This window comes from Stegodyphus dumicola, chromosome 5 (genome assembly GCF_044657685.1).
Source record: "Stegodyphus dumicola isolate Sdum_Otavi_A_Nest chromosome 5, ASM4465768v1".
NCBI lineage: Eukaryota > Metazoa > Arthropoda > Arachnida > Araneae > Eresidae > Stegodyphus > Stegodyphus dumicola.
In genome coordinates this window covers 212589559-212616606 of record NC_140772.1, presented here as the reverse complement: position 1 = coordinate 212616606, position 27048 = coordinate 212589559, and the positions used below count along the sequence as shown (strand labels likewise).

Below are 27048 nucleotides of genomic sequence, written 5' to 3'. Positions count from 1 at the left end.
CGAAATTAATTTAACATATTACTTTAATTAAGAATTTGCATTACTATATGCATGCGAAAGCTATATACAGTGCTATATATATGGCGAAGAAAATATGCTATAAAACAAAGTTTTGATCTCGAAGGATGTGTATGCTGCATAAGAAGGAATGAAAATGATCCAATGATCTTTTACGATTTTGATTTCATGGTTAAAAATTTGCAGGAAATGCGCGGTATTTCTGGTAAGAGCTTTTTTCTTTCTCTTATGTCTTGCTCTATGAATAAATTAAATGATTGTCAGCATTTCAGTAAGTTAATTATGCAGTCGGTTATTTCGAATATAATAATGTGCTTTAGTAAAGTGGCATTAAAATAATTCTTAATTCTCTGTATCGAATATACGACCAATTCGCAGCTGATAATGTTACAGATGCATAGGGAATTGGGCAAATAATAATCCTGTACATTTAAAAATTTTTATTTAGAGGAAGGTTTGAATAATGTCTGAATGTGGTATTCTTAAGCTTTTGCACCAGAGTTTCAATAGCATTAACATAGGTTTGGACTTTTTTGACTGCAGTCTTAGTTTGAATAGAAATAGCTACCACGGTTGTATCCTAACAAAACAAGAAAGTATTCAATGAGGATAGTAATGTTGCTTGGGGAAGTCACTTGTATAAAAAATATAAAGAATTGGCCCTAAGCAGGAGCCTTGAGGTAGTCTAGTCTCTGTTTGTCTATATGTGAGAATGCATTATTTTAGTAATCCGTTAAAGTCCTGTTGGTTGGAAAAAAGTAAATGAGCTGTATAAGTTCACGAAGCCTATCCATTTTGATAAGTTTATAAATTAGAACCTTATGGAAACAGTACTTTTTCCTCGTCTAGAGGAAACGTTTCTGTACTAGAAAATCCGTCGAAAACTTACAGTCTTTGATCTAAAATATATGTTTGATCATAGTATAACATGACAGTTACATTCCTGTAAAACCGAGCAATAAGAAATTAGAATAAAAAAGAGTTAGATACCAAAAATTAACAAAAAAGTGTTATTTATCTCTCCTTAAGTGTCAAAAATATGTTTCTTAAATCATAAAAAAAACTTAACTATTTTAGGCATTACGTTAATAAACCTTAGTTAAGTGCTTTTTCATCTTCCCTCAAAATTATAATATTCTTAGCTTCTGTTGCTTTTCCAATGGTCATTAGAAAGTATAAGAATAATATATCGTTATATTTCACATTTTTGTTTATTATTTTCAGCTTCAATAAATCGCATCTGACTTAAACAGACGTTGTTGCCCATTCGGGATGAAAAAGATCTTTCATTTGTCTTCGACACTGTAAAAATGCATTGCTGATTCCATCGTTAAGCTAGTCATATGTATGTTCATTTTATTTGGACTTCTTTCAATATACTTAAGAATATTTTGTATTACCTGTTCTTTTACACCATAGTTAGAATATTGCCTATTATTCTAAACGTTCAACTGAAAAGTAAATTTGAATTCAACCATTCAAAAACGTTATAAATTCTGAACCCATTTACGCATTTTTCCTTTCTATTTAACTTTCTTTCTTTTCCTTTCTTTTTCTTCAAATAAAAGTACATTTTCTAATTTTTCATGTTTTTCTTTTTTACATCATATTACGTTTAAAAAAAACGAAATGCCAAAATATCCGAAACAAAACCGAGTTAACTTTTAACTTCAATTTAACAGAAAAGGTTTAGTTTAATGAATTAACAGCATATATTATTTTATTTAAGATAAAAAAAAGAAATGTTATTTATACGATTTTTATACTTTTAATTTTTTCCTGCATTTAAATTTTTGACAGTAAGCTATTCGTTGAAAGGTTATACCGTAACACGAAGTTTTCAGATTGAAATTTTTGTTAAGTTCTTTTTATTTGCTCAATTCGCTTAGGTGTATCTTTATATGTTCCTCAGATTGTAGGCTTTGCATTAGCAAATTTTAATTGGTAAGAATATGACGCCTCTTATATGTGAAGCATGCACAGCTTTTTAAGTTCATGAGTATGAAAAAAAAAGATAACAAATTTTCTTTTGTTTATTTATATGACTGTAATTCAAGGTCTACCAGTTTTGATATGCTAAAATAATGTAATTTGTGAGAAGGCATTCTGGAGCAGTAGAATAATTCTAATGTTTTGGTTAAATGCATATATTTTACCTTCCATGAATTCAAGGTGAGCCACATTCTAAAAGAGAAATGCAATGATATACATTCTCTCTACATTCTTGCACTATATCAGAAGGAAAATGCACGAAATATCTAATATTTTCCCCGTATATTTTCTGTCTGAGAATAAATCTACACGTCACGTTTCGTTGTAAATGGAATAGTCACGAAATTCGCATCAAATCGTGAGAAAAGTGGAAGTTAAGGGGCCTTTCCGGAAATGGGTGTAAAGTTCGTGAAAGGCGCATGAGAACGGAAATTTTCCCTTCCTATTTCTTGACTTTAATAAATTTCATTTTCAAATAAGAAACGAAACGTGATTTATTTTTTGCATTTCCGAGCGAAGTATTTCTCTCCTTTTGTTCCTTAAATTTTATGACGCGATTTTTAGTTGGTTGATTAAATTCGTGTACATAAAAAATTTTCGAGCTAAACATGATTCATGATTTTTGGTTAATATGCCTCAAAAGGCAAGATAATGAATTTTTGTAAAATTGTTTAAAACTATGTTCTGTAAATTTTCCGCCAAAATAATGTTTTCGTAATAAAATAATTATTTTGTAAATTTCATACCGAATTTTTGATTAACAAACTTAAGGATTTCAAAGCGAGCAATGGCAACGGTGTACAGAAAAAAACAATTATCCAGCGCGCGAGACTGTGTATCGGAAATTCTAAAGATATGCTTAATATTTAATAAATAATGGTAACACACAAAATGTAAGAAAAACGCACCTTTGACGCAACTTAAAATCTGAAGCCTTTCAGATTCTTCCCTTCCCCCCCTTCTTTTTAAATTTCTCGCTCATCTAGTTCCAGACTAACAGCAATAAATATTCGTTAACAGGAAATTAGTATGTTTCGTATTCTTGCTAAAGTTATATATTTTATACTCTTGTTGAAATTATAATTATCGTACTCTTCTCTTATCAGGACCAGAAATGTACGTATATATATATATATATATGCATGTATGTTGAATGTATATGTTCCTGTACGCATGTAAAAATGTACGTATGTATATGTGTATATACAAGGACCATTTTCAAATTTTGCTTACATATGTCGTTCCAGAAGAAGGGAAAGAAAATTCAAGATAAATTATGTTTAAAGTTTAATTTGGCTATGCATTGCATAAAGATGACTATAAATAAATTTATAGAAGTCAAAATATATAAAAAAAATCAATTGAAATGTTTTAGATATAAATCTTAAAAATGTGTGATCTTAGGCAAAAATGCCTGTCCCTTTCAAGTTTCGTGTTATTCAACCTCCTTGTTTTGTAACCTAATTTATTTTTTAAATAAAAAAGTTTATTTTAAATATGAATTATTTGTGTATTATATTCATGATAAAAATTAATTATAGAAGTTTTTTCTTTAAAAATCATTAGAAAAATAATTCGTCGTCCACTTCATGTCAAGTCCGTTACCTTGAGATTATTTTACCCAAAATTAGTTTGTAAATCTGTCTAAAAGGTTCAGTACATATTCAGTGAAATAGATAAACTAGTCAAGCTAAGTTTGACTACTCTGAATATGTATCCCCCCTTTACTCAGATTTACAAACTAACTGGGAGTAAAATAATCTCGTGGTAATGACCTTGCCATGAAGTGGAAGCCAAATTATTTTTATTGATTTGCTAAATTTTTATCTAAAAATTTGCAATTGATATTTTTATATTTTAAACTGCAGAAATATATTTATAGTAATTTTATGCAATGCATTGTTCAAATTAAACTTTAAATATTAATTTATCTTGAATTTTCTTTCTTTTCTTCTGGGACAGCAAATGTAAGCAAAATTTGAAAAAGGGCCACATACTCATACCTGTATACATGTGCATACATTGATAATTTCTGAATGTGGTCCCGATAACAGAAAAGTACCTAATTAGTTTCTTAAAAAGTACTTCCTTTTGTGTTATAGTGCGTTTTAACTATTTTCCGCGGTTTTCTAAACAAACTGAAATATTAAACTCTTAAAAAAAAAAAAAAAAAAAAAAAAAAAAAAAAAACAGAAAATGTCACGACTTGTAAAATTTATAGCTAACATGTTGAGATTTAGAACGTCTACGAAGTCTATGCCTCTACATTTCACAGTGACAACCGAACCCAGGTTGCATCTCGGTCAAAGCACTTAACGTTGAAATGGTTAAATATCTGATAGATTCATCTATTCTCATCAACTGGTGAGTTTTCAACAGTTAATGGATCATCTAAATTTTAAAAAATTCTGAAAAACTTCATGGCATATCTGTGAAATTTAAATCCATTAAATTAATTTCATTTAATGTCATCATCCGTACTACATCAAAATCATGTATACATGCATTATTTGCTGTTTTGCTTATTTGCATTTTTTTAACTTTCTTTACAACGATTTACTCTTTTTTGGAACCAAATTTCTATTTAATCCTAGTAGACGGTACACACGGGATTTGGCGACATTATGATGAGCAGTAAACGCGGTATTTATAATGAGCAGTAAATGAGTCATTTGGTGTCGGCGACAGTTTTCAAAATCGCCCAAGACTATATCATATACTGGGATTTTACCCCTAGTTTCAACCTCCAAATGCGTCCCTTTCAGATCAATTATTTTCAAGTAAATCATTGTAAAACAACAACAAAAATGTAAATAAGTAAAGCAACAAATAATGCATATACATGATTTTGATCTAGTATGGACGATGCCTTTAAATGCACTGAATGTATTTAAATTTCACAGATATGTAATGAAGTGTTTCAGAATTTTTTTTATTTAGGTTATACAAACCATAGTGGTATCTACCCTATCCTCAGCCTCGTTCCCATATCTAATCAGAAGGTTTGTGTTCAAATCACGTCCGGGTCACCAATGTAGAAACCATATTGGTATCTACCCGATCCTCCTTGTCCATATCACACTGAATATTCTCACACCATACATAATACACAATAAAAATTATCTTTATTTCAGGACCACATATGCATACCGTCCCTCGACACCCAATAAAACTTTTCCTTAGGGTTGCCGTATTTTTCCGTAGACATGCGGGCGCAAAGCGCCTTCCATATCTCTATTACCACAAGATCATCCTTTAACTGTTGAACACTTACCAGTTAATGAGAATAGTAGTTTTCCACTGATGATGTTATTATGCAGAATTCAGTGCGGTATTTTTCATCCGAATGACAAAGTAAAATTCCAAATGGTTTATTGATATTTTCGTAAAAATAATTAATAATCGATGAAATTGTTAGTTATGGTATTAATGTCCTTAAAATATCCTTAACATCAGTTCTTGAAAAAACGAATCGTTTCTCACAATGTAGTCTATTAATTCCTCTTGCATGGACACTTTGTTTGTTCTGTCATTATTGCACCAAAGTCAAGGTTTCATATGACACGAGTAGGGTGTGCGGTGTTTTTCTTACGAGGGTGTGGGCTGTCGCGTCCGCTAATAGTGATGACAGTAGCTCCTTTTGTGTCGAAATGTACCTCACCGGGTTCGACAAATGTTCTGCCCTTCTTGCGTGATTTCTCATTTGTTCGATAGGTGGCATCAGGTACCTAGGAAAAAAGCAGTGATTAATTATACATAGACTTTTCTTTTTAAAGTTTTAGATAAAAATTTAAAAGGAAAACTTAACAGTTATTTCTGAATAAAGTGTCACATAATTAGCAGATGTTTATAATTTTCAGAACTTTTAATTTTTTTGTATCCTCATTTCATAAATGAGATCAAATTTTATTTTTTTTTTCTTTCAGAAAATAACGAAAAGAAATAAAAAAATCTGAAAGCTTTCAGATTTTATATTACGCCCAAAGGGGCATTTTTTTAAACATTTTCTGTGTTAGTTTTATTTATTAAATATCATGTTTTTCGTACTTAAACCATAAAATTCAATTCAACAGCAATATTACAAAATATTTAAAATGAGCATATATTTAGAATTTCCGATACACAGCCTCGAGCGCTGGAGATAATTTTTTTTTTTTTTTTTTTTTTTTTCGTACAATGTTGCTATTGCTTGCTATGAAATCGTTGAGCTACTTAATCAAAAATTCATAAATTCTTTACAAAATATGAAAGAGACAATAAAACAAATTCCAAATTAGGGCTTCCAGATTCGGGTGGAGACGGACATTATTCAAAATTGGATGGCTCAAGACACCTGTTTTATTACAGTGCGAGAAACATACATACATTTATGCAGATTCTTCATTATTTAATTTCTTTAAATATAATACAGGACTTTAATATTTGGTGGCAACAATTTAAAAAGTGATTCGTCGTTTATAGTGAATCGACGCAAAATGCCAGAACGAAATTAATAGCCGTTCTGGGGAAATTATCCCTTTGGGCTAAAAAGATTTCAGTTCAAATCGTACGTTGATATGTTCAATACATTTAGACACTTCAAAAAAAGTTACCTTTAAATTATTTTTTCATGTAGGAACCACGGATATAATTAATTGAATGTGTAGCTTTCTTTTTTCATTAACAAAAAAAGAAATTCATAAGCATATGTTATAACTCTGCATGTTCTGCGCATTGAAATGAAACTTCTTACAACAAGGTCTTAATTTAAAACTTACGCATTTCGAAGCAGATTGATTAAGACATCTTTTTTTTTAGAATGAAAGTATATTGTACGTAATACGCTAAAAATACGTCACTTAAATTAACACAATGAAAAATAAGAAATAATGAAATATGCTTCACTGCATTACGAGCTTTCTGAATGGATGTGTGGTATTTGAAAATAAGAGTAGTACTAGATTATTCTAATATGTCTGCCACATTTATTAATATAAAAATTCTGATGTGGACTTACTTGTACGGCCTATTAAATTACACACATTTTTGCTGCATTTCATTTAAACTTATTTCGTCGAATTTCATTAGATATATATTTCGCATTCATATTTCTCAGTTCTCACTTTGCGGCAAGGCAAAAGTACAGACAATTTCAAAATATGTAGCTTCACTCAAAATTGTAAAATACAGAAAAACATAAAACACCAAGTACAGTTTAAAACAGTTAAAAAATGCATTTTTTAAAAATTAAAATTAAAGTTGGTTTATACGCAAAAACAAGCAATTCGGCTAGCAGATAAGAAGACAGAGTTTTCGTGGTACAAAACAAGTTTACTTTTGGTCTCACGCGGCAAAAAGAAACTAAAATTGGTGCAGAATTCACAGTTGTAATAAGAGTTTTAATGTAAGCAAATAACGGCTCTTAAAGAACTTTAAAATTCTTGATAATTCTACAATTACTGCATGCAGATTTAATAAAAGCATAAAAATCTTAACCCGCAATATAAGAAACACTGGTCTTTTTTATTTTGTTCTCCTTTCTTACATTACATATATACATACATATATATATATATATATTTTCAAGAATATAATAAAGTAGTCAAAAGTACTTTTGTTAAAAAAAAAGAAAGAACAAATAAGATAAAATTAGCGCTTTGAGCTGCTAAATTTTTATAAACTTAATTCAAATAAGTAAGGAATTTAAAACCTAACAAAAGCCGCTTAAATATTTGAAGGTAACCTATCTTGTTTCCAGAAACACGTTGTAAAAAGTGAAGTATTTAAGAAAAAGACAATTTAAGAAGTAAAAAATTTTAGAACAGGAAAAATGGTAAAAACAGATAACAAAAAAATTTTTTGTTAACCTGCTCTGTTCAGAGTTTCAAGCAGAACTTGTCAAGGGAAAAGTGTTTTGAAGCTTCAAACCAAGTTGATCAACTAGAACAACGTAAGCATGTTTTGTTCTAACAAATTCACTGAGACTTCAAAACCGTTTTAATTGAACTCAATATTCTTTACAAACTTATTAAAAGTCTCATATGCATATACATATACTTTTGGTATATACATTTTTGGTGCGGCCGATAGCAACGGAAAAGGGACGTTCACAATTCCATGTTATTGCAGTCCTATACACGAAATTCCAACGTTTTAAGACTGTTCTTTTTGAGTTTTACGAGATAAATACGTACATAAGTACGTACAGACGTCATCGAAAAAAAAATCTGTTCTGAATCCATCATTTTAAACCCATTTTACAATCCGTTTTGGAAAAAAGAGTCTTTTATTCTGTCCGTACGTACAGATGTTAGGCAGAAACATCTTTCAAATGGATTCAAGAGAGATCAAAATACATATTTTCGCTGAAATGTGATAGCCAAAATTTTTCTCGATTGTAATACTTCCTTTATTTAGTACAAGAAAGTAGAAATGTCTATATCACTATAATGGCTATATCACTATTTGAATATCAGATTGGAAATTCATATTGTGATGAACAATTAGTATTATGGAATTTAATAGTTCATTATTCATGCATGTTGAAACACTAAAAGAGCACAAAAAAAAAAAAAAAAAAAAAAAAAAAAACGGATAAATGCATGAAACCATTTAAGTTTTTAAAGAGAACTGGGAATGTTCAAAGACCTTTTGTTTTGAATTCAAAATGCATTTTATGCGGGTTTCTTTTCTGTCTATTGTTCTGTGTGGCTTATTACCAATTTCTGCTGTCATAATGCTTTTCTTTTTACCAATTTCTATGAACAGGCTTATTTGTTCTACGCACGTTAGAAAACAGGCGTAACATATACTGCTCTAAACATTAATAATACATTTCATCTTCAATAATCACTAAATTCATACATAAGCAATAGCATGAGACATTCAAAACTAATTAACACAGCAATACGTTTGAATTAAAGATATACGGATTTTTAATGAAAGTTTTATGATAATATAATAATCCATTTTAATGATTTGCAGAGCATTTACATAAAACTGTGTTATTACGAGTTATCAAATTTCACATCAAATACTTTGATACCTTAATAATCTAGTAACACATACTTTGCGGTAAAATACACAGGATCACGATTTTGCGGAATGATAATGTTAAATCTAGCTGGACTAAAACAGATCATTATATTCCACTGCTAAGTTCTTATACTGATAATTACTAAGAAAGCCACTTGAAATAAATATTAGCCAAGATTATAGAACACCTTTAATCAAAGTAAAAGTGATAAGAGTACTTATTACTGAATATTTAATTGCCTTGTCATGTTGCCTTGTCAGCAAATTAATTTATCATGCATACATAAAGAACATTTAAATCTCAGTTTATTTAAAACTATTCTGATATTTCTTCAAAATTATACATTACATATGATAACATAATATTATACGTTACACATTACATTTTACTTTCTCTACAGATATCAGAAATTAAAGAAAGGAAATTCACAATAATTACAGTTATGTGTAAATAAAACTTTGTATTATTATTACGTATTGACAAATGTCTCTATCAGTGCAATGTAAGGAAGTATTTTAAGTAGTGTTAGCAAACCATTTTAGACCCAAGTTAGGAAAACTAAAATAGCAGTCTGTTTTTATTTCAGGCTACTTTCAGTACTTTTTAATATCTCCATATTATTTAAATGCATTACAAAACAAAATAATTTGACTGAATATTTAAAATTTGTAAATAGTATTAAACTATAGAGTTTATAGTTTATTTAATAAGAAGCATCACAAGAAATGCTTTAACATAGAATTATAAATAAGAAAGAAACTTTATATTCCGAAATGGACTGTCTCATAAATGCAGCAATTTCTCTGGTGCGGCTGGACTTTCCTCTTTTCAGCATAAAATCTTTTAACCCTTTGGTTTTTAAATCTATGAATACAGATTTTCGCGTGTGAGATTTATATTTAAAATTATAAATAGTATTAAACTATAAACAGCAATTACCATTACGATAGTACAGACCTACTGCATGATAAGATGTTTCTCAACAATGAAAGCAAATCGTCAAAATTATGTTTTCACTGTTTTATAGTCAAAACAAAGTAAGATACAAATACTGAATATTTAACATTAAATATTTTACTTTTAGCATGTATCAGAAATACAATATTTTTGTTACGGTATACGTTAACGGAAAGTTAGAAAAATTGGGTTAGAAAAATTAGCACTTTTAGTAGTAGGAAATTAGCACTTAGAAAGTAAGAAAATTAACATTGTTGAATATATAGTCTTTGCACTGAAACAATATCTTCATTTTTTTTCCTCTTTAGGGAAGCAAAATATTTTCATCTACCGTTTTTCCGTACTCCTATACTCAATAATATTTTTCTAATGCATAGTAGGTATAGGTATTGTTGCGTTTTTTTTTCTGACACCAGTTGTTACGCTATTTTCTTCTTTCACGTTCGTACGGGTTCGTGTAGATTTGGAGTGAATTACGACGACACTACTTGATGCAGTATCGAGACACACTTCTTTGGCCGGTATTAATCAGGACAGCTCCAAAGTCACGCTTTCGAGTCGTCGAAGATCTACTATAAACTCGCTGGAACAATCAGCGACACAGCCTTCAGGTTATCGGGCTATAACGGTGGAGACAGCTTCACTGCAAAGCACCAGAGTACAGCTCCCGACTCTGCTCGGTCGTTCTCGGAACTCCACGTAATATCGAGATTCTCCACGCTACAACTTGCGATGCACTCGACGACACACAGAGCACAGCTTTCGACTCTTCGGTTCAGCCGTTCCCGGAGCTTAACACACTCTCTCGACGATGCACTAACAGCGATACAATAAGAGACTCTTTCGATGCACTCGACGACCCACTCGGCACTCGCTGCCTGGCTGTCAACTCGATCGACTCCGCACGGGCTGACTAACTCGAGACTATCTCGCACTCTAGACGAGGCACGCACACTCTGACTGCGGATCAGCAGGGTTTATATAGCCTTCAACTTGTGTTCGAAAACATTCTGGGCTAATCCGGTAAGAATTCGTTCCAGAAGGTTCTCCATCCGCCCATGTCGCCAAATGGGCGATTTCTCGCCAAATGTGGCAACTCTTCCCTCTTTTGGCATGTTATGGGAACCCTAAACTGCTTTGCGGGGAAGCCATCTTACCTGTACATTTCGTAACAATATCTTTTTTAGTTTTATAAATGTGTGTAACAGCGAATGCGGGATGGTTAAAGAGTGGTTTTCATCAACTGAGTTTTTTTATCCATTGCGCACCAGCACTGGGCATTTTTTAGATGCCGTTCACAAGTAAAAATATTTTAGATATTTCGCTAGCCACCTACAAGCGAAATTCGTAGCCAAAAGAAAAAGAATATTAGTAGCCACAATGCCGATGTATTGTATAGTCATTAGGTTATTTTTAAGCAGGAGACTAGAAAAATGCGCAGTGTTCTCGCCGGGACTCGAACCTGGAACTTTCGAATATGCGCCGAGTGTTCTACCGTTACACCACAAAGGCATGCTGGAAGGAGGGAGAAAATATACCCGTCTACAGAGATAGCGTTTATATAAGCAACAGCCAATGAAAATTGTGAGTGCAGGAGATAAACTTTCTGAGACGAATAATCACTTTGGAGATGAATAAAATGGACAATATGTATTGTAAATGTACAATATTTAAAATTAATTTGTAAGGTATATGTTAATTTTATAGCAGTTATTTTTAATTCTGAAACCCTTTCTTTTCAATTCTTGTTTCCCACTTACAACTCCCTACCAGAATGAGTTTTTAGAATCGCGTTAAATACAAACGAGTTAGAAGCAGTTTTAAAAGAAGTTCAACTTACTTCGAAAGAGAGTACTTAGGTGTCGTTAGTGGCACGCGCTTGTCTTCTGACTAAGTCATTCTTGATTCTTTTACCCTCGTCCGTATTGTACTTGCCTCTTGATAATCACTGGCTAGATTAAATTACCTTAGATAGCCAACTACCTTAGATTAGCCAACTACTTTAGATATTTGTGTCTAGCTTCGGCTAAGTCTATTATAGTTAGTATTAAATTAGTTTCTTATTTTCCTAACTTAAAAGCCCGATTGGAGGCTTTCCTGTAAGCCTAAGAAGGGGGCCATCTGTTATTTTTCTTTGAGTGAATAAATGGTTATTTTAACCTTTGTCGAGTCTGCATTGTACGTACTCGAACTCAGCGATAAGTCGCTACTTAGTTCACTAGGTTCCTCGACATTTTATCACAGACAGAGTAACGAGGGACATTACAAATTCATATTTTCTAGAATTTTCGCGAAGCCGCTTTAAATGTAACATACTTCTATCTTATCTATTCATGGTTCCATCATTGCCAGCAATTTGACTTAACTGTCATTAATTATTCTAAAATTAAAACGCATGAGGATTATCCTGAATGTAATAGGTTCCATTCATAATTATTTAAACTGAAAACTAAGTCACCTGTAGGTAGTTGTCTCCGTCATCTCCGTCCAGTTGTGACTGTACACTGGCGTCTTTGACGTAAACTATTCGCTCACCCCTGAGATCCGTAGGTATCTCGTAGTCTGGAGTTATGAAGGTTTCTGGATATAAGTCAGTTGGATCTGGAGGTGGAGGTTCCACCATACGGACTTGCCAATATTGTATGTTCTCAAAAGCGCATACCAGAAGAAGAACGATATCCACAGATATGATTAGAATCTGTATCAAGCAAGAAAATCAGAATATTAGATTTGCATTTACATAAACTTTGAAAGAATTTTTTCAGTGCACTTCTAAAGAATTTCAGATTTATTTTTACTTTTACTTTTTGTAATAATGTTTAACAATTCAAGTTTTAAAATTAGTGCCTTTGCTTAAATTGTTGTGGACGCTATGTTGAGTCAATAGATGGGTAAATTTAATAACTTAAATGTTAATTCCAGAATGGGTAAAGCATCATTTAATTCGCAATAGTAAAAGAAGAGGTTATCTTTGTTGTTGCGAAGCTTAGTTTCTCTAGATTGACAGCATAATGGAATTATGCTGTCAATCTAATTATTATTAATAATACACTATTCTGCTAAGTTTCAAATGTAAACAAATATGGCTGCTATAGTAAACAAAAATTAGGCTTAGACGCACTTAAACAACTTTTAAAGTGTAGATAATTCTACAATTATTGGATGTAGGTTAACTAAAGGCATAAAAACCTTAACCGGATAGAAAGGGAGGTGCGCAACTACATATTATATAGCAGTCCTATATACAAGATTCCAACTTTCTAAGGCTACTCGTGTTTGAGTTATGCGAGATACATACATAGATGCGTACATGCGTACGTACGTACAGGCGCCAAGGAAAAAATCTCTCCTGAATCCATTTTAAATCAGTTTTATAATTCGTTTAGGGAAAAAGAGTCCTTTATTCTGTCCTTACGTACAGCTGTCACACATAAACATCGTTAAACTGCATTTGATAGCGGCGGAAATAGATATTTTCGTTGAAATATGGTACCTGGAAATTTTCGTGATTACAATACTTCCTTTACTTCGTACAAGGAAGTAAAAAAAGTGTCCGTGTTTTTGTCTATCACACAAATCTGCAGTTTTACTCTCATCTTGATGAAAATCTGGCACACTTGTCTTTCAGAGCAAGAGGAAGGTAACTCTGTACATAAGACCTCTCAGAAACCACCCCACAGGGTTCGCATTTACTATACAAATAAAGCTAATTTAACGAACTTTGGATTAGAAACTCAGCGATTTGAAAGCTTTCTGCAGCCACTCTGCAATGCATAAGGTATTTACACTCTGTCTCAAAAGTTTATATAGATTCAAGTAAATTACATGTTTAAGAAAAATAGCCAGTTATACGTGACTTGCTCGAGAGTCGGCACGCCAAATAGCTTGTTTGTTTACGCACCGGATGGACAAACGAAAAATATGTATCCTCAAGCTTTGCGATAACAGGTGAGAAGAAAATAATGTTTGTTTTCCATCTAAACAAAATCTATAGTTTTATTCAAGCTCGTCAGTAAAAGTTTGCACAACTCACCTTGAAACAAAATAAAAGGAAAATCACTGTCTACCTAATATTTAGAATTAACTATCTCCATCCCCCTAAATGAAGTCTCTTTACCTAGCATAAAGCCTGAGCAAAATCGGATACTTCAGCAAATTAAAAATTAATATAATACAGACTTCGTTAGTTAATTAACATGTGTAATGAATTTAAGAAAATGCAATTTAGCCATAGATACAAATTCACGAGAATAAATACATTAATAAGGTGAACAATATACATTCTCTTAAAGGTGAAGATGTTCATTAGTAATTTTAAAGTCATTCATAAACTATACTTTTTGTGCAATGATTTTTATTCTGAAATGTGGCCCTTTATATTTCACAAAATATTTTTTCGCTTCATAAGAAATTTATTTATATAGTAGTTTCATGATGAATACCTCAAGAGGTTTTTATTTGTCGATTTAAAATTACATTAGCATATTAATTCCCTTTTAGTTCACAGTTAAAAACAAGTACTTGGTATCAGATTTTCCTCTCGAAATTTCTCTGATATAAATGATCTTAGGAGGGGAAAGATTACTATCTTAAAACATTATAGTAAAAAAAAATAAAATGAAACCTGTAATTTTTGTTTAACCAGTATCATTTAGTAGATGCTATCTGTGCAAATTAGAATTCTTAATAAAAGATAAATAAGTGGAGAGAATCATAGCCGCGTCGTTGCAATCATAGCAAAATTAACATGAATATGGTTTTATTCCATGGAAGATGTTAATCTCTTGTATTTTGCTTATATATACATGCGTTCCTTGAATTAAAATTCCTTAGATGCAAATCGTATATTAAAGTCAATGAATATGTATTGTGAATAAATGTAATTTCGGTAAGTTTAGAGTATTAAGATTGAAAATACGATATCGTTTCTTACCTGAATCCAAAATGCCCATCCTTTGAAGACGTTAAACTGGCGAAATCGTCCCTCGCCAACACTCGCCAAAATAGATACAGTAATAGAAAGGATAACTAAAAGAAAATGATCACAATAGCTGTTACATTTATTTAATGTCGCATTTAAAATTAAATTGAGAACGATTTAATGGATGAAATCTAATTTAAATTTCCTCAGATTCCACTGTTAACATGCATGCGGTTATCTACCTTTTGAATTTTAGAATAATGTTTTAATTTTGGACTGATATTTAAAAGCATTTTCTTTTCATTTTATACGTTGTGTACAGAAACTGGAATGTAATTCTTTTTAGATTATAGAAACATTAGGTTAATTGGAAGTAGGAGAGTTAAAAAATGAGCAATACCTTCGCCGGGAATCGAACCGCGGACCTCTGAAATACGCGCCCAGCATGCAGACTACCACACCACGAAGGCATGCCGAGAAGGCGGGAGGAATACCTTATATACTCCCCCTTTTAGAGGGCGACTGGAGATTAGGGGACCCAATCGCCAAATCCTGGTGGTAGAGAATCATCATCCACCACCTTTTTTAGTTCGTGCGCCACTCTAGAGACATTAGGTTATTTCGAAGCGAGAGAGATGAGAAATGAGCAACATCTTTGACAGGAATCGAACCGCGGACCTTTGGAATACGCTTCCAGTGTGCCGACCACCACACCACGAAGGCATGCCAAGAAGGCGGGAGAAATACCTTATAAGATTTAAAATTGCATAACACTATGAGATATATACCGGGCGATCAAAAAGTCAGTATAAATTTGAAAACTTAATAAATCACGGAATGATGTAGGTAGAGAGGTAAAAATTGACACACATACTTAGAATAACATGGGGTTTTATTAGGAAAGCAATAATTAGCATAACAAATTAAGACAAAGCAAAGATGATGTCCTTTACGGGAAATGCTCAATATGTTCACCATCATTCCTCAACAATAGCTGTAGTCGAGGAATAATGTTGTGAACAGCACTGTAAAGCATGTCCGCAGTTATGATAAGGCATTGGCGTCGGATGTTGTCTTTCAGCATCCCTAGAGATGTCGGTCGATCACGATACAATTGCGACTTCAGATAACCCCAATAATCGCCAATAATAAGCCAATAATCGCACGGACTGAGGTCTGGGGACCTGGGAGGCCAAGCATGACGAAAGTGGCGGCTGAGCACACGATCATCACCAAACGACGCGCGCAAGAGATTTTTCACGCGTCTAGCAATATGGGGTGGAGCGCCATCCTGCATAAAAATCGTACGTTCCAGCAGGTGTTTATCAGCCAAGCTTTGGACGATGCAATTCTGTAACATATCGGCGTACCTCTCACCCGTCACGGTAGCAGTTACAAAACCAGAATCACGCATTTCCTAGAAGAAAAAAGGCCCGATAACAGTAATCTGTCTGACATTTTTTGAACTTTTTTTTTTTTTTTTTTGGTTCTAATAAAACCCCATGTCATTAAGTATGCGTGTCAATTTTTACTTCTCTATCTACATTATTCCGTGATTTATTAAGTTTTCAAATTTATACTGACTTTTTGATCAATGCCACAGTTTAAGCACATGTATTTACACGACTAGTCTCGAATAGTTACAGGACAGTTGTCACCTCACGACTTAATTTAAATTCATGACTGGTATACACATGCATATCAGCGATAGTTAGAGAATTTTGTTTACAACTAAATTAACGTATCAGTTCTACAAGACTTACAAGAATAATGAATCAAGGCATGTGCACTTTGTTGTTCTGCAAACTGCAGATGCCTTATATATATATATATATATATCTGTAAACTTCTTGACACGGATGTATATAAATTAAATAGAGATGTATATAATCTTAACGACACTCAATAATTATGTATCATTTCACACTCCTTAAATTCTTTACTCAGAACGAGTAATTTTCATATATTTATTCTTACCAAACTTTAACTTTCTAGAAGTTAATTCAAATCTATCCCACCAAAGATCTCAAGGAGCTCTGTTACAGGGTTTTGCTTATACCTGTGTTTAATTTCTTGTAATATGACTGGAGAATATATCAATTCAAATTATAATTGCTCAACAATGCAGCTAAAATCTGCTGTATTTTTAACTACGAGTGTCGTTTTCTTTTACGTTAAGTTAATTTCTGTACGCCTTTTAAGTATCTTTGAGAAATACGAAATGAAAAGGAGAACAATGTAATAAGTAAGACAAGTAAGGTTTTAAACTCAATTATGTTTTATAATTCTACTCTTGGAATGGACAAAAATACGAAAGTTGTTATTTTTTCTTCTACTTGTTGTCTAATCTTTCAATAAAAAGTCAGAATCAGTAATACGTAGCTGCAAAAAGTTATGTGAAGCTGCAATAAAAAGTCAGAATCAGTAATCTTTCAATAAAAAGTCAGAATCAGTAATACGTAGCTGCGAAAAGTTATGTGAAGCTGCAATAAAAAGTCAGAATCAGTAATCTTTCAATAAAAAGTCAGAATCAGTAATACGTAGCTGCGAAAAGTTATGTGAAGCTGCAATAAAAAGTCAGAATCAGTAATCTTTCAATAAAAAGTCAGAATCAGTAATACGTAGCTGCGAAAAGTTATGTGAAGCTGCAATAAAAAGTCAGAATCAGTAATCTTTCAATAAAAAGTCAGAATCAGTAATACGTAGCTGCGAAAAGTTATGTGAAGCTGCAATAAAAAGTCAGAATCAGTAATCTTTCAATAAAAAGTCAGAATCAGTAATACGTAGCTGCGAAAAGTTATGTGAAGCTGCAATAAAAAGTCAGAATCAGTAATCTTTCAATAAAAAGTCAGAATCAGTAATACGTAGCTGCGAAAAGTTATGTGAAGCTGCAATAAAAAGTCAGAATCAGTAATCTTTCAATAAAAAGTCAGAATCAGTAATACGTAGCTGCGAAAAGTTATGTGAAGCTGCAATAAAAAGTCAGAATCAGTAATCTTTCAATAAAAAGTCAGAATCAGTAATACGTAGCTGCGAAAAGTTATGTGAAGCTGCAATAAAAAGTCAGAATCAGTAATCTTTCAATAAAAAGTCAGAATCAGTAATACGTAGCTGCGAAAAGTTATGTGAAGCTGCAATAAAAAGTCAGAATCAGTAATACGTAGCTGCGAAAAGTTATGTGAAGCTGCAATAAAAAGTCAGAATCAGTAATCTTTCAATAAAAAGTCAGAATCAGTAATACGTAGCTGCGAAAAGTTATGTGAAGCTGCAATAAAAAGTCAGAATCAGTAATACGTAGCTGCGAAAAGTTATGTGAAGCTGCAATAAAAAGTCAGAATCAGTAATCTTTCAATAAAAAGTCAGAATCAGTAATACGTAGCTGCGAAAAGTTATGTGAAGCTGCAATAAAAAGTCAGAATCAGTAATCTTTCAATAAAAAGTCAGAATCAGTAATACGTAGCTGCGAAAAGTTATGTGAAGCTGCAATAAAAAGTCAGAATCAGTAATCTTTCAATAAAAAGTCAGAATCAGTAATACGTAGCTGCGAAAAGTTATGTGAAGCTGCAACATTCACAGGTTCACGTTTATAGAACATTTAATTTTTCCCCCAGTTTAGATTTATTTGGAGCTTCCAAAATTTTAATCCATAGCAACGTCGTAAATGAGGTCGCTTCTTCCCTTTTTCTTTAAAAGGGAAAGTAGTGCGTGTGTAAATATGTAGCTGACTCATCAAAACCATCGACCAATGTTTGTATGTCATAGGTTGGAATTTACCTTATGTTAATTTAAATATAGTACAACTCCAATTATCCGAACTCCGACTATCCGAATGGCTGATTATCCGAATCATTTTCAGAATTGCGGAATTTTTCTGAATCAACTATAGAAGAGAAGGAAAAGGAAAAAGACGCTCAAAGGAAAAGAAAGAGACAGGAGAAGATGAGGATGACGTGTCACTTGAGAAATTACGAAACATTCTTTTGGAAATTCGCGGATGTTCAGAAGTTAGTGCTGAGGATACAGCAGAATGGATAGTGTGTTATTCGTCAGACCCTGGGTTTCAAATTCTAAATAATGAATTTACTGAACGAGTTAGAGAAGACAGTGTCGAGGAAGAAGATGACTTTAGTGTCGAATTTGAAGCAGACGCAGGGCCATTAGCTAGTGAAGCGTTTGCCGGCCTCGAAACTGCGTTGAAGTATATGGAGCCTCAGCCCGAGTGTGACTGACCACATGCAACTTCTTATTGTCAAGTGGATGCACGACTTGGCTGCCCGAAAACGGGTAAGACAGTCAAGCAGCTTACTTTTAATGAGATGGTCAACAAGCAATGGCTTTCAGCACTTGTGAGTACTGTATAGTACGCTATATAACATGTACGTAAAAATGTTGCCTTTTCATTTTATTAATTAAAACCTCTTTTTCTTTTCCATTTTTAACATGCAGTACATACAGGAATTAATTAGTGTACGTAAACCCTTTCTTAGGAAAAAATCCAATTATCTGAATTTTTGATTATCCGAACGGGTCCCGTCCCAATTGGTTCTGATAATTGTAGTTCCGCTGTACTCTCAAGTAGCGTAGGTTTGTCTGTAGCACAACAGTAGTGCTTTCTATTTATTTTAGGATCTAATAAAAAGCCTATTTTAAGCTGCTTTAGTATTGATCTTATGTTTCAGACCAAAACGATAACTCGCTTCTATTCTAGTGGGATATTCAGTACACTGACTCAAGCCTTCAGCCATAGCAGTAGCCTATACACTTAGTAGACGCATTTTTACCAGTATATGAAATATTTTAATATCTAATGAAATCGCTTGGTTGTATTTCCACTCACCGCATATCAAGGCTACGGCCACCTTTACAATGCAGAGCCGCTTCGTGCCCAGGTACAGGTCTGGTGCATTCTTAGATATCTGCAGAACCCTTATAACTGCCAATACTACAAAAGAGGCGATAAGTATCAAATGTATGATGGATATAGCACCCGCTGCATTCGCATACGTCGGAAGTTGGTATGTAGTATCCTCTGGATGAACACATGTTTCGACGGGCGAATTTCCTTTGATGGAGCAAAGACGCCATAGCCCGTAGTGGCCTTTTTCTTCTGGTATACCTGGAATGCAAAAAATAACAAGTTTTTAAAATCATCTGAAAACCAAAATTATTTGCTTATTTATTTTTATTGAAAAATGCAATTTAAATTATTTACGACTTCTTAAGATCGATAACAAGATAAGATATCTATGAACATGTTAAGAATATTTTTCTAAAAAGATACTCATAACAATTTCAATTGCAAGCTGATGAATAAATAAAGCAATACAAAATATCTATTACTTTTGTGTAGTTACCTTTACATAGCTTTTTTCCCCAGATAAAGTATAATCTAAATTTATAAAGGGCCCACCAGCGGCCGAGCGGTAAAATCGCTGAACACTGGTAGTTCGGTCCGAGGCTCGAATCCCGCGAACGGGCTGGCTGCATGGGCGTTTTCGTGGTTTTCCCCATGTGTAACGTGTATACGAGCCAGTTTCCCTTAGAAAGTCCTCCACGAAGGCATCCCTCCTCTTAGGCAGATAGCCCTCGAGGCTTTGCCATATTCACACACACACACACACACACAAATTTATAAAGGATATAAAATAAATGGACACTCCGAAACCTAGCGCTCATATTCTTTTTCATGTATATATGTATATATATATAATAATTTATTTCCTAAACCGTATTGATTAATTGATTATATTATCTCCTAAGTTTAATTAAAGTAGAATTATTTTAAAAGTGTGCATCCATACTGGTAAGTTATATTTTGAAAGATGTTTTGAAGTAATTTGAAAGCAAAATGTTAATAATGTTTTAACGGGGACTGGAGTTAAATCATCACGAAGAATAATATTACAATTGTAAAAGTAAAAATTAAAACATGTAATTATTATCATTGATCGGAAATTAGTTGACTTTTCAAGGGGAACAAACCAACTCCCGTTCAATGATCAATAATTGATAGAAATACGTAAATATGAAAGTGTTTCGTCTTTACTCGAGTTATAAATTAAAGCCAAACCGGCAATTCTAGTCAGGCCAAATATTTCCGCGAATAGTTGTTACTCAAAGAACTGATTCTCATGAAGCATTTTAGTCAATTCAATTTGGAGTAAAAATCAATTACTGTAGAGAAATCTTGTAAAACTCGAGTAATCGTCCCCGACACTATCATTTTTATGTATTTGAGTACTATATTATTTGTAGAAATTAAACATTGGAAATTGTCATTATGAAATCGAAATCAAAGTAAAGTTGAAATAAACATAGAAGATTATAAAAAAGATAAATAATGCAAACTTTGCAAAAACAAATCAAAGAGAACATAAAAATAATATAAAAATAATATAAAAATAAAATAGAAAATAATATAAATAAGATCAGTGAATGTACATGAAGATATAAAGGCCAGAAAGGTATTAAGTAACTTACATTCTTTCTAGCGGGGGAGTTGGCAGTGTGTTCTCTTCGTGTCTGACTCAGAAGTGTAGATATATATATATATATATTTAAATTTATCTCGCATGCTGAACGGAAATGGGAAAATACTTCTTTATCTATCTGCTTTAACATAAATTTCGTTTTAAGAATCATGCAAAACTTCCTACGTTTAGTTTTTCTTCCTGCTCGATTTCAAAATTTAGTTCGCTTCTGTAGAACAGAAAATAAGATAAATTAATGATTTCTATGTAGTTCCATATCTGAGAGTTGTGAGCACCTCTTTCATCCGAAATCGTCATTATTCATGAAGACTCCCTAAGCTTAGTAGAAATATACCATACATGAAAAGCTTAGAAGGTATTTGTCCCGCCTGCTTAGTATGCCTTCATGGTATAGTGGTCTGCATGCTGGGCGCGTATTCCAGAGGTCTGTGGTTTGATTCCCGGCGAAGGCTTTGTTCATTTTTCCTTTCTCCTGCTTCCAAAAAAATACCTAATGTCTCTACAGTGGCGCCCGAACTAAAAGGGGGGTGTATGATGATTCTCCACAGCCAGGATTCAGTAATTGGGTCCCATAAAAAAGCCCAGTTGCCCTTTAAAAGGGGAAGTATATAAGGTATTTCTCCCGCCTTTTTATCGTGCCTTCGTGGTGTAGTGGTCTGCATGCTGGGCGCGTATTCCAGAGGTCCATGGTTCGATTCCCAGCGAAGGCGCTGCTCATTTTTTCTCTTGTCCTGCTTAAAAAAAATACCTAATGTCTTTACAAGCTACACATTGTCTGTCTTAGAAGATAATGTTTTTTTAATTGAAAATATTAATAGGGAAGTTACTGAATTCGATTATGAATGTTTTAATTTGTTTCTAAAGCATGAAAGCTTCGAGAAGTTTCTCGTTACGCAAAGATGTCTAATATTTTTATTAAGCAGTCAACAGGTTTCATGCAATACAAAAGTTTTCTTTCTGCATCGAAATCTGAATTACCCGAAACTTGATGGTATTTTATTTAATAACGGGAAATCGATTGACTGCTTTTGGTGTGGGGATGGATAAAAACCAGTTAATCTCTGTTTGACTTCACATTATTCTTTCTTTACTACACTTTCCAACAATGAACGAAAGAACAGGGTATAAAACACTCATCAGATAAATATTATCAGTGTTTATCCTACGAAGCATGTTAAAACTTTAATGTGATTTCTTTAAGTATTCTCATGAAAACCATTTCAATCCCCATTTTAATTAAATTAAAACTTTAACATGATTTATTTAGGTATTCTCATGAAATTCCTTTCAGTCCCATTTTAATTAAATGCATGACGGAAGACTAGAGTCTAATATCGTTGGTTAACAGTGAATGTGTAACAGCTACGGCTAAGATCGAAACAGAGGAAACGTGCAGGAATGTTTTAATTCTCTTTTCTTACCAATGTCATTATAGATCTCAGATTTAGTGCTTCCCCCCTCAGTTAGATAAGGTGTCAGCAACCTATGGCACGCGTGCCACTATTTTTCGTGACACTCTGCACCATTCTACAAAATTATCAGGCAAAGGTAAACCTCCCTGTCTCTCCTCTCCACGTCGTCAGGAAAGTTTAGTTGCTGAAAACACGTCACAGAGCTTAATTTCTGTAATGAACACTGCTGTTAAAAAAGTTAATTTTCATAGTGTCTCGTTCTTCATTGGTACAACAGCAATTTAAATCTCTTTTAGAAGAAATGGAAAGCGAATGTGTGGATCTCCCCTTGTACAGCCATGTCTGTTGGCTTAGTTGAAGTAACGTCTTCAATAAAATTGTGTCATGCATTGAAGACACTAAAGTTTTTCTTAATGAGAAGAATCAACATTTCCCCGAATCGAACGATAAAGAATGCTTATGCAAATTGAAGTTTCTGACTGTGTAACGTCTGAACACCCGTGTTGGATGAAAGAAAAGTACAGTTGTCTTTTAAATATTTATTTAAAAAACTTTAACGAGTTTCTTGATTACTATTAAATAACATAATCAACCATTGCAGCCATAATTCACACAATGGCCTATAATTCACACAATGGCCGCTGGATGCAGACACGACGCTGGAAGGCGTCTTCTTCCGAGTCTTTCACTACACAGGAAACTCATACAAAAGATCCTCTCTTTCGGGTTTTTTTTTTTTTTTTTTTTTTTTTTAACTCTTATCGGAAATACTTGGAATGGGGTAATTACTAAGTCCCTTATGTGCGGAAACCGCACATGGGAATTTCCGCAACACCTTTCCTCAATGTTCTAACTGACGATTAGTCTCTGAACAAAAATAGGAAGTTCTTCTCATTAAGCAGCTGTGTGTCAGAGGTGTGTATATGTTACAACCGATATAACTAAACATCTCAATGAACTAAGGACTGCAAGGAAAGGGCCGAACAGTGCCTGAACTTATTTAACATTGGAAAGGCTTTGCTATAAAAGTTTCTTTTAATATTAATATAGTACCTATAAATACTTCCCAAATGTAAAGCGCTTGCTAATATATCGATCTTCGAAAAAAATGAACTTCAGATCTACGTTGAAGTACTTAAGGAGGAATTTCCCAAAAGATGCAAAGACTATGAAGCTTGTATGCCTATATTTTCCTTTCCATTCAAACCGGATTTAATAGACCCATTAATAATCCCATCTGATTTGGGAATTTTTGAGTATAATTTTAAAATAGAAGTTATTAAACTAACATCTTCAGAATTATGGAAAACGAAATTTTTGGAATTATGAAAAAATCTGGAAGTTTAACAATAAATCGACAGCTATTTTGAATTCCTGGACGTCAGTCCCAGAGAGATTTAATTTTTTGAAAAAATATTGCCTGTGCTCTGCTTTCCGCTTTCGGTTCCCCACTTCTATGTGAACCAATCTTGTATCGTGTGAAAAATATTTTGAGTCCACAAAAAAGTTTAAAGATTAAAGAATGAATATTAAGAATCCTATGTCAAATTGAAGTCAGAAATTATGCCCCTGATATTGCGATATTAAGTAGAGCGGTACAGGAGCATTATTTTTTTTTATTTAAATATATCGGAGGAATGCTTATGTTTTATTTTATGCCGTTTACCTTTTATTTTAATAAATATATTTAAAAGATACATTATGTTTAGTATTTTTGTTACCAAACAAATTTCTAGTGTGTATTTGCAACAATAGATGGCGCTACTGCCTCTTGATTCAATTATGGTTGCTATGGGGGTAACGAACATGTCAAATACGTGATTTATATGTTTTATTATTGCTACAGTGCTTTGAGTGATGTGTGCATCAAAAATGCGGTGTCAAAAATGCGGATGGCATTTGTTTTATTTGAAAGTGTATGCGTAAATAAATAAATGATACAGTCCGCTTTCTGTGGTTTTATTCCTAAACACATTATATATAATATATGTATAGTTTTAAATATTTTATTTATGTTGAAGAATAGTTATGTTTTATGTTGCTTATTTTTATATTAATAATTACCTTTAAATGATGCATAATTAATATATAATAGAACTCAAAATCTGAATTCTTGTCCTGAATTCCCTAACTCTGCATGCATTGCCGCGAGAATCGAATCGTTTCAACTAATTCTTACTCTGCGGAATCCTGAATCATATTGGCAGATTGGTTTGGCACACTACAGCTACAAGATTGCAGACACCTGATCTAGATCAAATTAAGCAAGAAAGCTTTTAAATTTTTACAATAACTTTTTTTAGAATCCTGAACGACTTCTTATACATTGTTCAGGATGAAGGAGATTCGGTTGTTTTTCTCCACACACATACGTACATCATGTATCTAGTTCTCGTTTAGTTAGTCCTCTGCGAAGATATTCTTATCTGGCCGAAGTATGTCTTCAGAGTCTTTGTCATTTAATAAGCTGTCTTGATCTAGTATGACAGGACAAACAAAAGAGAGCAATGAAGATGATGAATGCTTATTTTTATCCCATTCAGCGTTAAGAATGCATAACACTCTATATTTTCAACTGTAGCGAGAGGCTGAAATGAAGAAGCATTTTACCTCGTATCTTCCTCGTTGAGAAGTGCCCCCATTCATCAGAAGGCAAGGCGATAAACTGCAACACAAAACAGAAGAAACCCACAATCACTGCACACAGAGGCAAAATAGCGAGCACACTGCACATAACGGCATGACTTCTGCGTCTCTACCTAAAATAAAAATAGTTACATATATGAAGACAATTTTAATTTTAAATATTTCATTCAACCTTATATAACTCATAATATATTAGTGATGAAGACTCGAGTACTTGCATATTTTTAAACCGTAGGTATTCATCTTTAAGCGTAGTAAATCTTGTAACTGAATGACATTTGATCCAAGTCGATTAGTCGATAGCCTATTCGATGACTATTTATTCGACTGGCATCCATCCAGCCGACAACTCATTTGGCCCATAGCCGGATGTTTGAGTTATGATTGTCCTGACAAATGATTGCTCATTGTGGTACCGATTGACGAACATGTGGTTGTTTAACACCTACTAATATGAAATAATATTTTTTATGTTTGTTATTCCATGAAAGAGTAGAAGTAATAAAGGAAAATTACTAAATTATTATTACTCAAATTATAAGATTTCAAGCAAGATAATCGAGCAGACTAATCAAAACTTCATACCCAATCATACACTGATAAATGCCCACCAGCGGCCGAGCGGTAACGTCGCTGAACACTGGTAGTTCGGTCCGAGGTTCGAATCCCGCGAACGGGCTGGCTGCATGGGTGTTTTCGTGGTTTTCCCCATGTGTAACGTGTATACGAGCCAGTTTCCCTTAAAACGTCCTCCACGAAGGCATCCCTCCCTTAAGGCAGATAGCCCTCGAGAGCTTTGCCGTAATCTACGAATTACGTAATCTCGTAATAAACCAAACCAAACCATACACTGATAAAATCAGAATTGAAAATCAAGTCAGGAAGTGGTGGAAGGTTACGAATAATTCTTTCGCGCTGTACGGTTGTTACATATTTAACCATCAATGGTCAAGAGCATCACGGTCTACTGGTTAATGGTTGTATGCATGATCGACGGTCAACGATAAGCTATATCTTATAGTACCTAAATAATATTCATAACAGCTTAATTTAAAAAATTCTAACATGAAATGAAAGTAGGAAAACAACAATATATCATATATGTTTGAGAGCAAAAGTAAGGGAATAGTAAAAAATCATATCATTTTAGTGTATTTATTTTTGTTTAGCTTTCTGACTGCAAATAAAAAAAACAACAAAAAAATTCACGAGAATAATGTCCTTTTTGTTCAATAATTTGCCACTAGATAGCAGCACGCACTAGGGAAAATCATGAACGTCGTAAGACTGGCGAAAATACGTGGAAATGATTAGTTGAATAAAATAGTTTATGTAGTTTCTACTAATAGTTTCTACTAACGTAAAATACTTCAAAATTATCAAGATATTTTAATTTTTAAGATGAGATTTTTAAAAAATAGTTTGACCTCAGGAGGCGCTGAGCATAAAGGTAAAATTTTGGCTAAAGAAAATTTTTGCTAGTGTAAGATGATAATTTTATTGCATGACGCGAAAAATTTTAAATAAAGAAATATTTTGGCGCAGAAATATAGAAAACTAAACGGAGGAAAAATTTTAAAAATTAACTTACTGGAG

The 27048-nt window shown here is 33.0% G+C and overlaps 1 protein-coding gene across 2 annotated transcripts in view; it reads right to left on the bottom strand.

The window, feature by feature from the left end:
- Positions 1–5365: 5365 nt before the first annotated feature.
- The window catches only part of LOC118184644 (uncharacterized), a 33994-nt gene continuing 12311 nt past the window's right edge, over positions 5366–27048 (bottom strand). For both annotated transcript variants that reach the window (XM_035354346.2, XM_035354347.2), the window contains exons 2-6: positions 25417–25565; positions 19741–20019; positions 14916–15010; positions 12441–12680; positions 5366–5738 (exon numbers count right to left, since the gene is read on the bottom strand). In XM_035354346.2, coding sequence (XP_035210237.1) covers positions 5565–5738; positions 12441–12680; positions 14916–15010; positions 19741–20019; positions 25417–25540 — 912 coding nt within the window. In that variant the 5' untranslated portion in view covers positions 25541–25565 and the 3' untranslated portion in view covers positions 5366–5564. The remainder of the gene's footprint in view (positions 5739–12440; positions 12681–14915; positions 15011–19740; positions 20020–25416; positions 25566–27048) is intronic.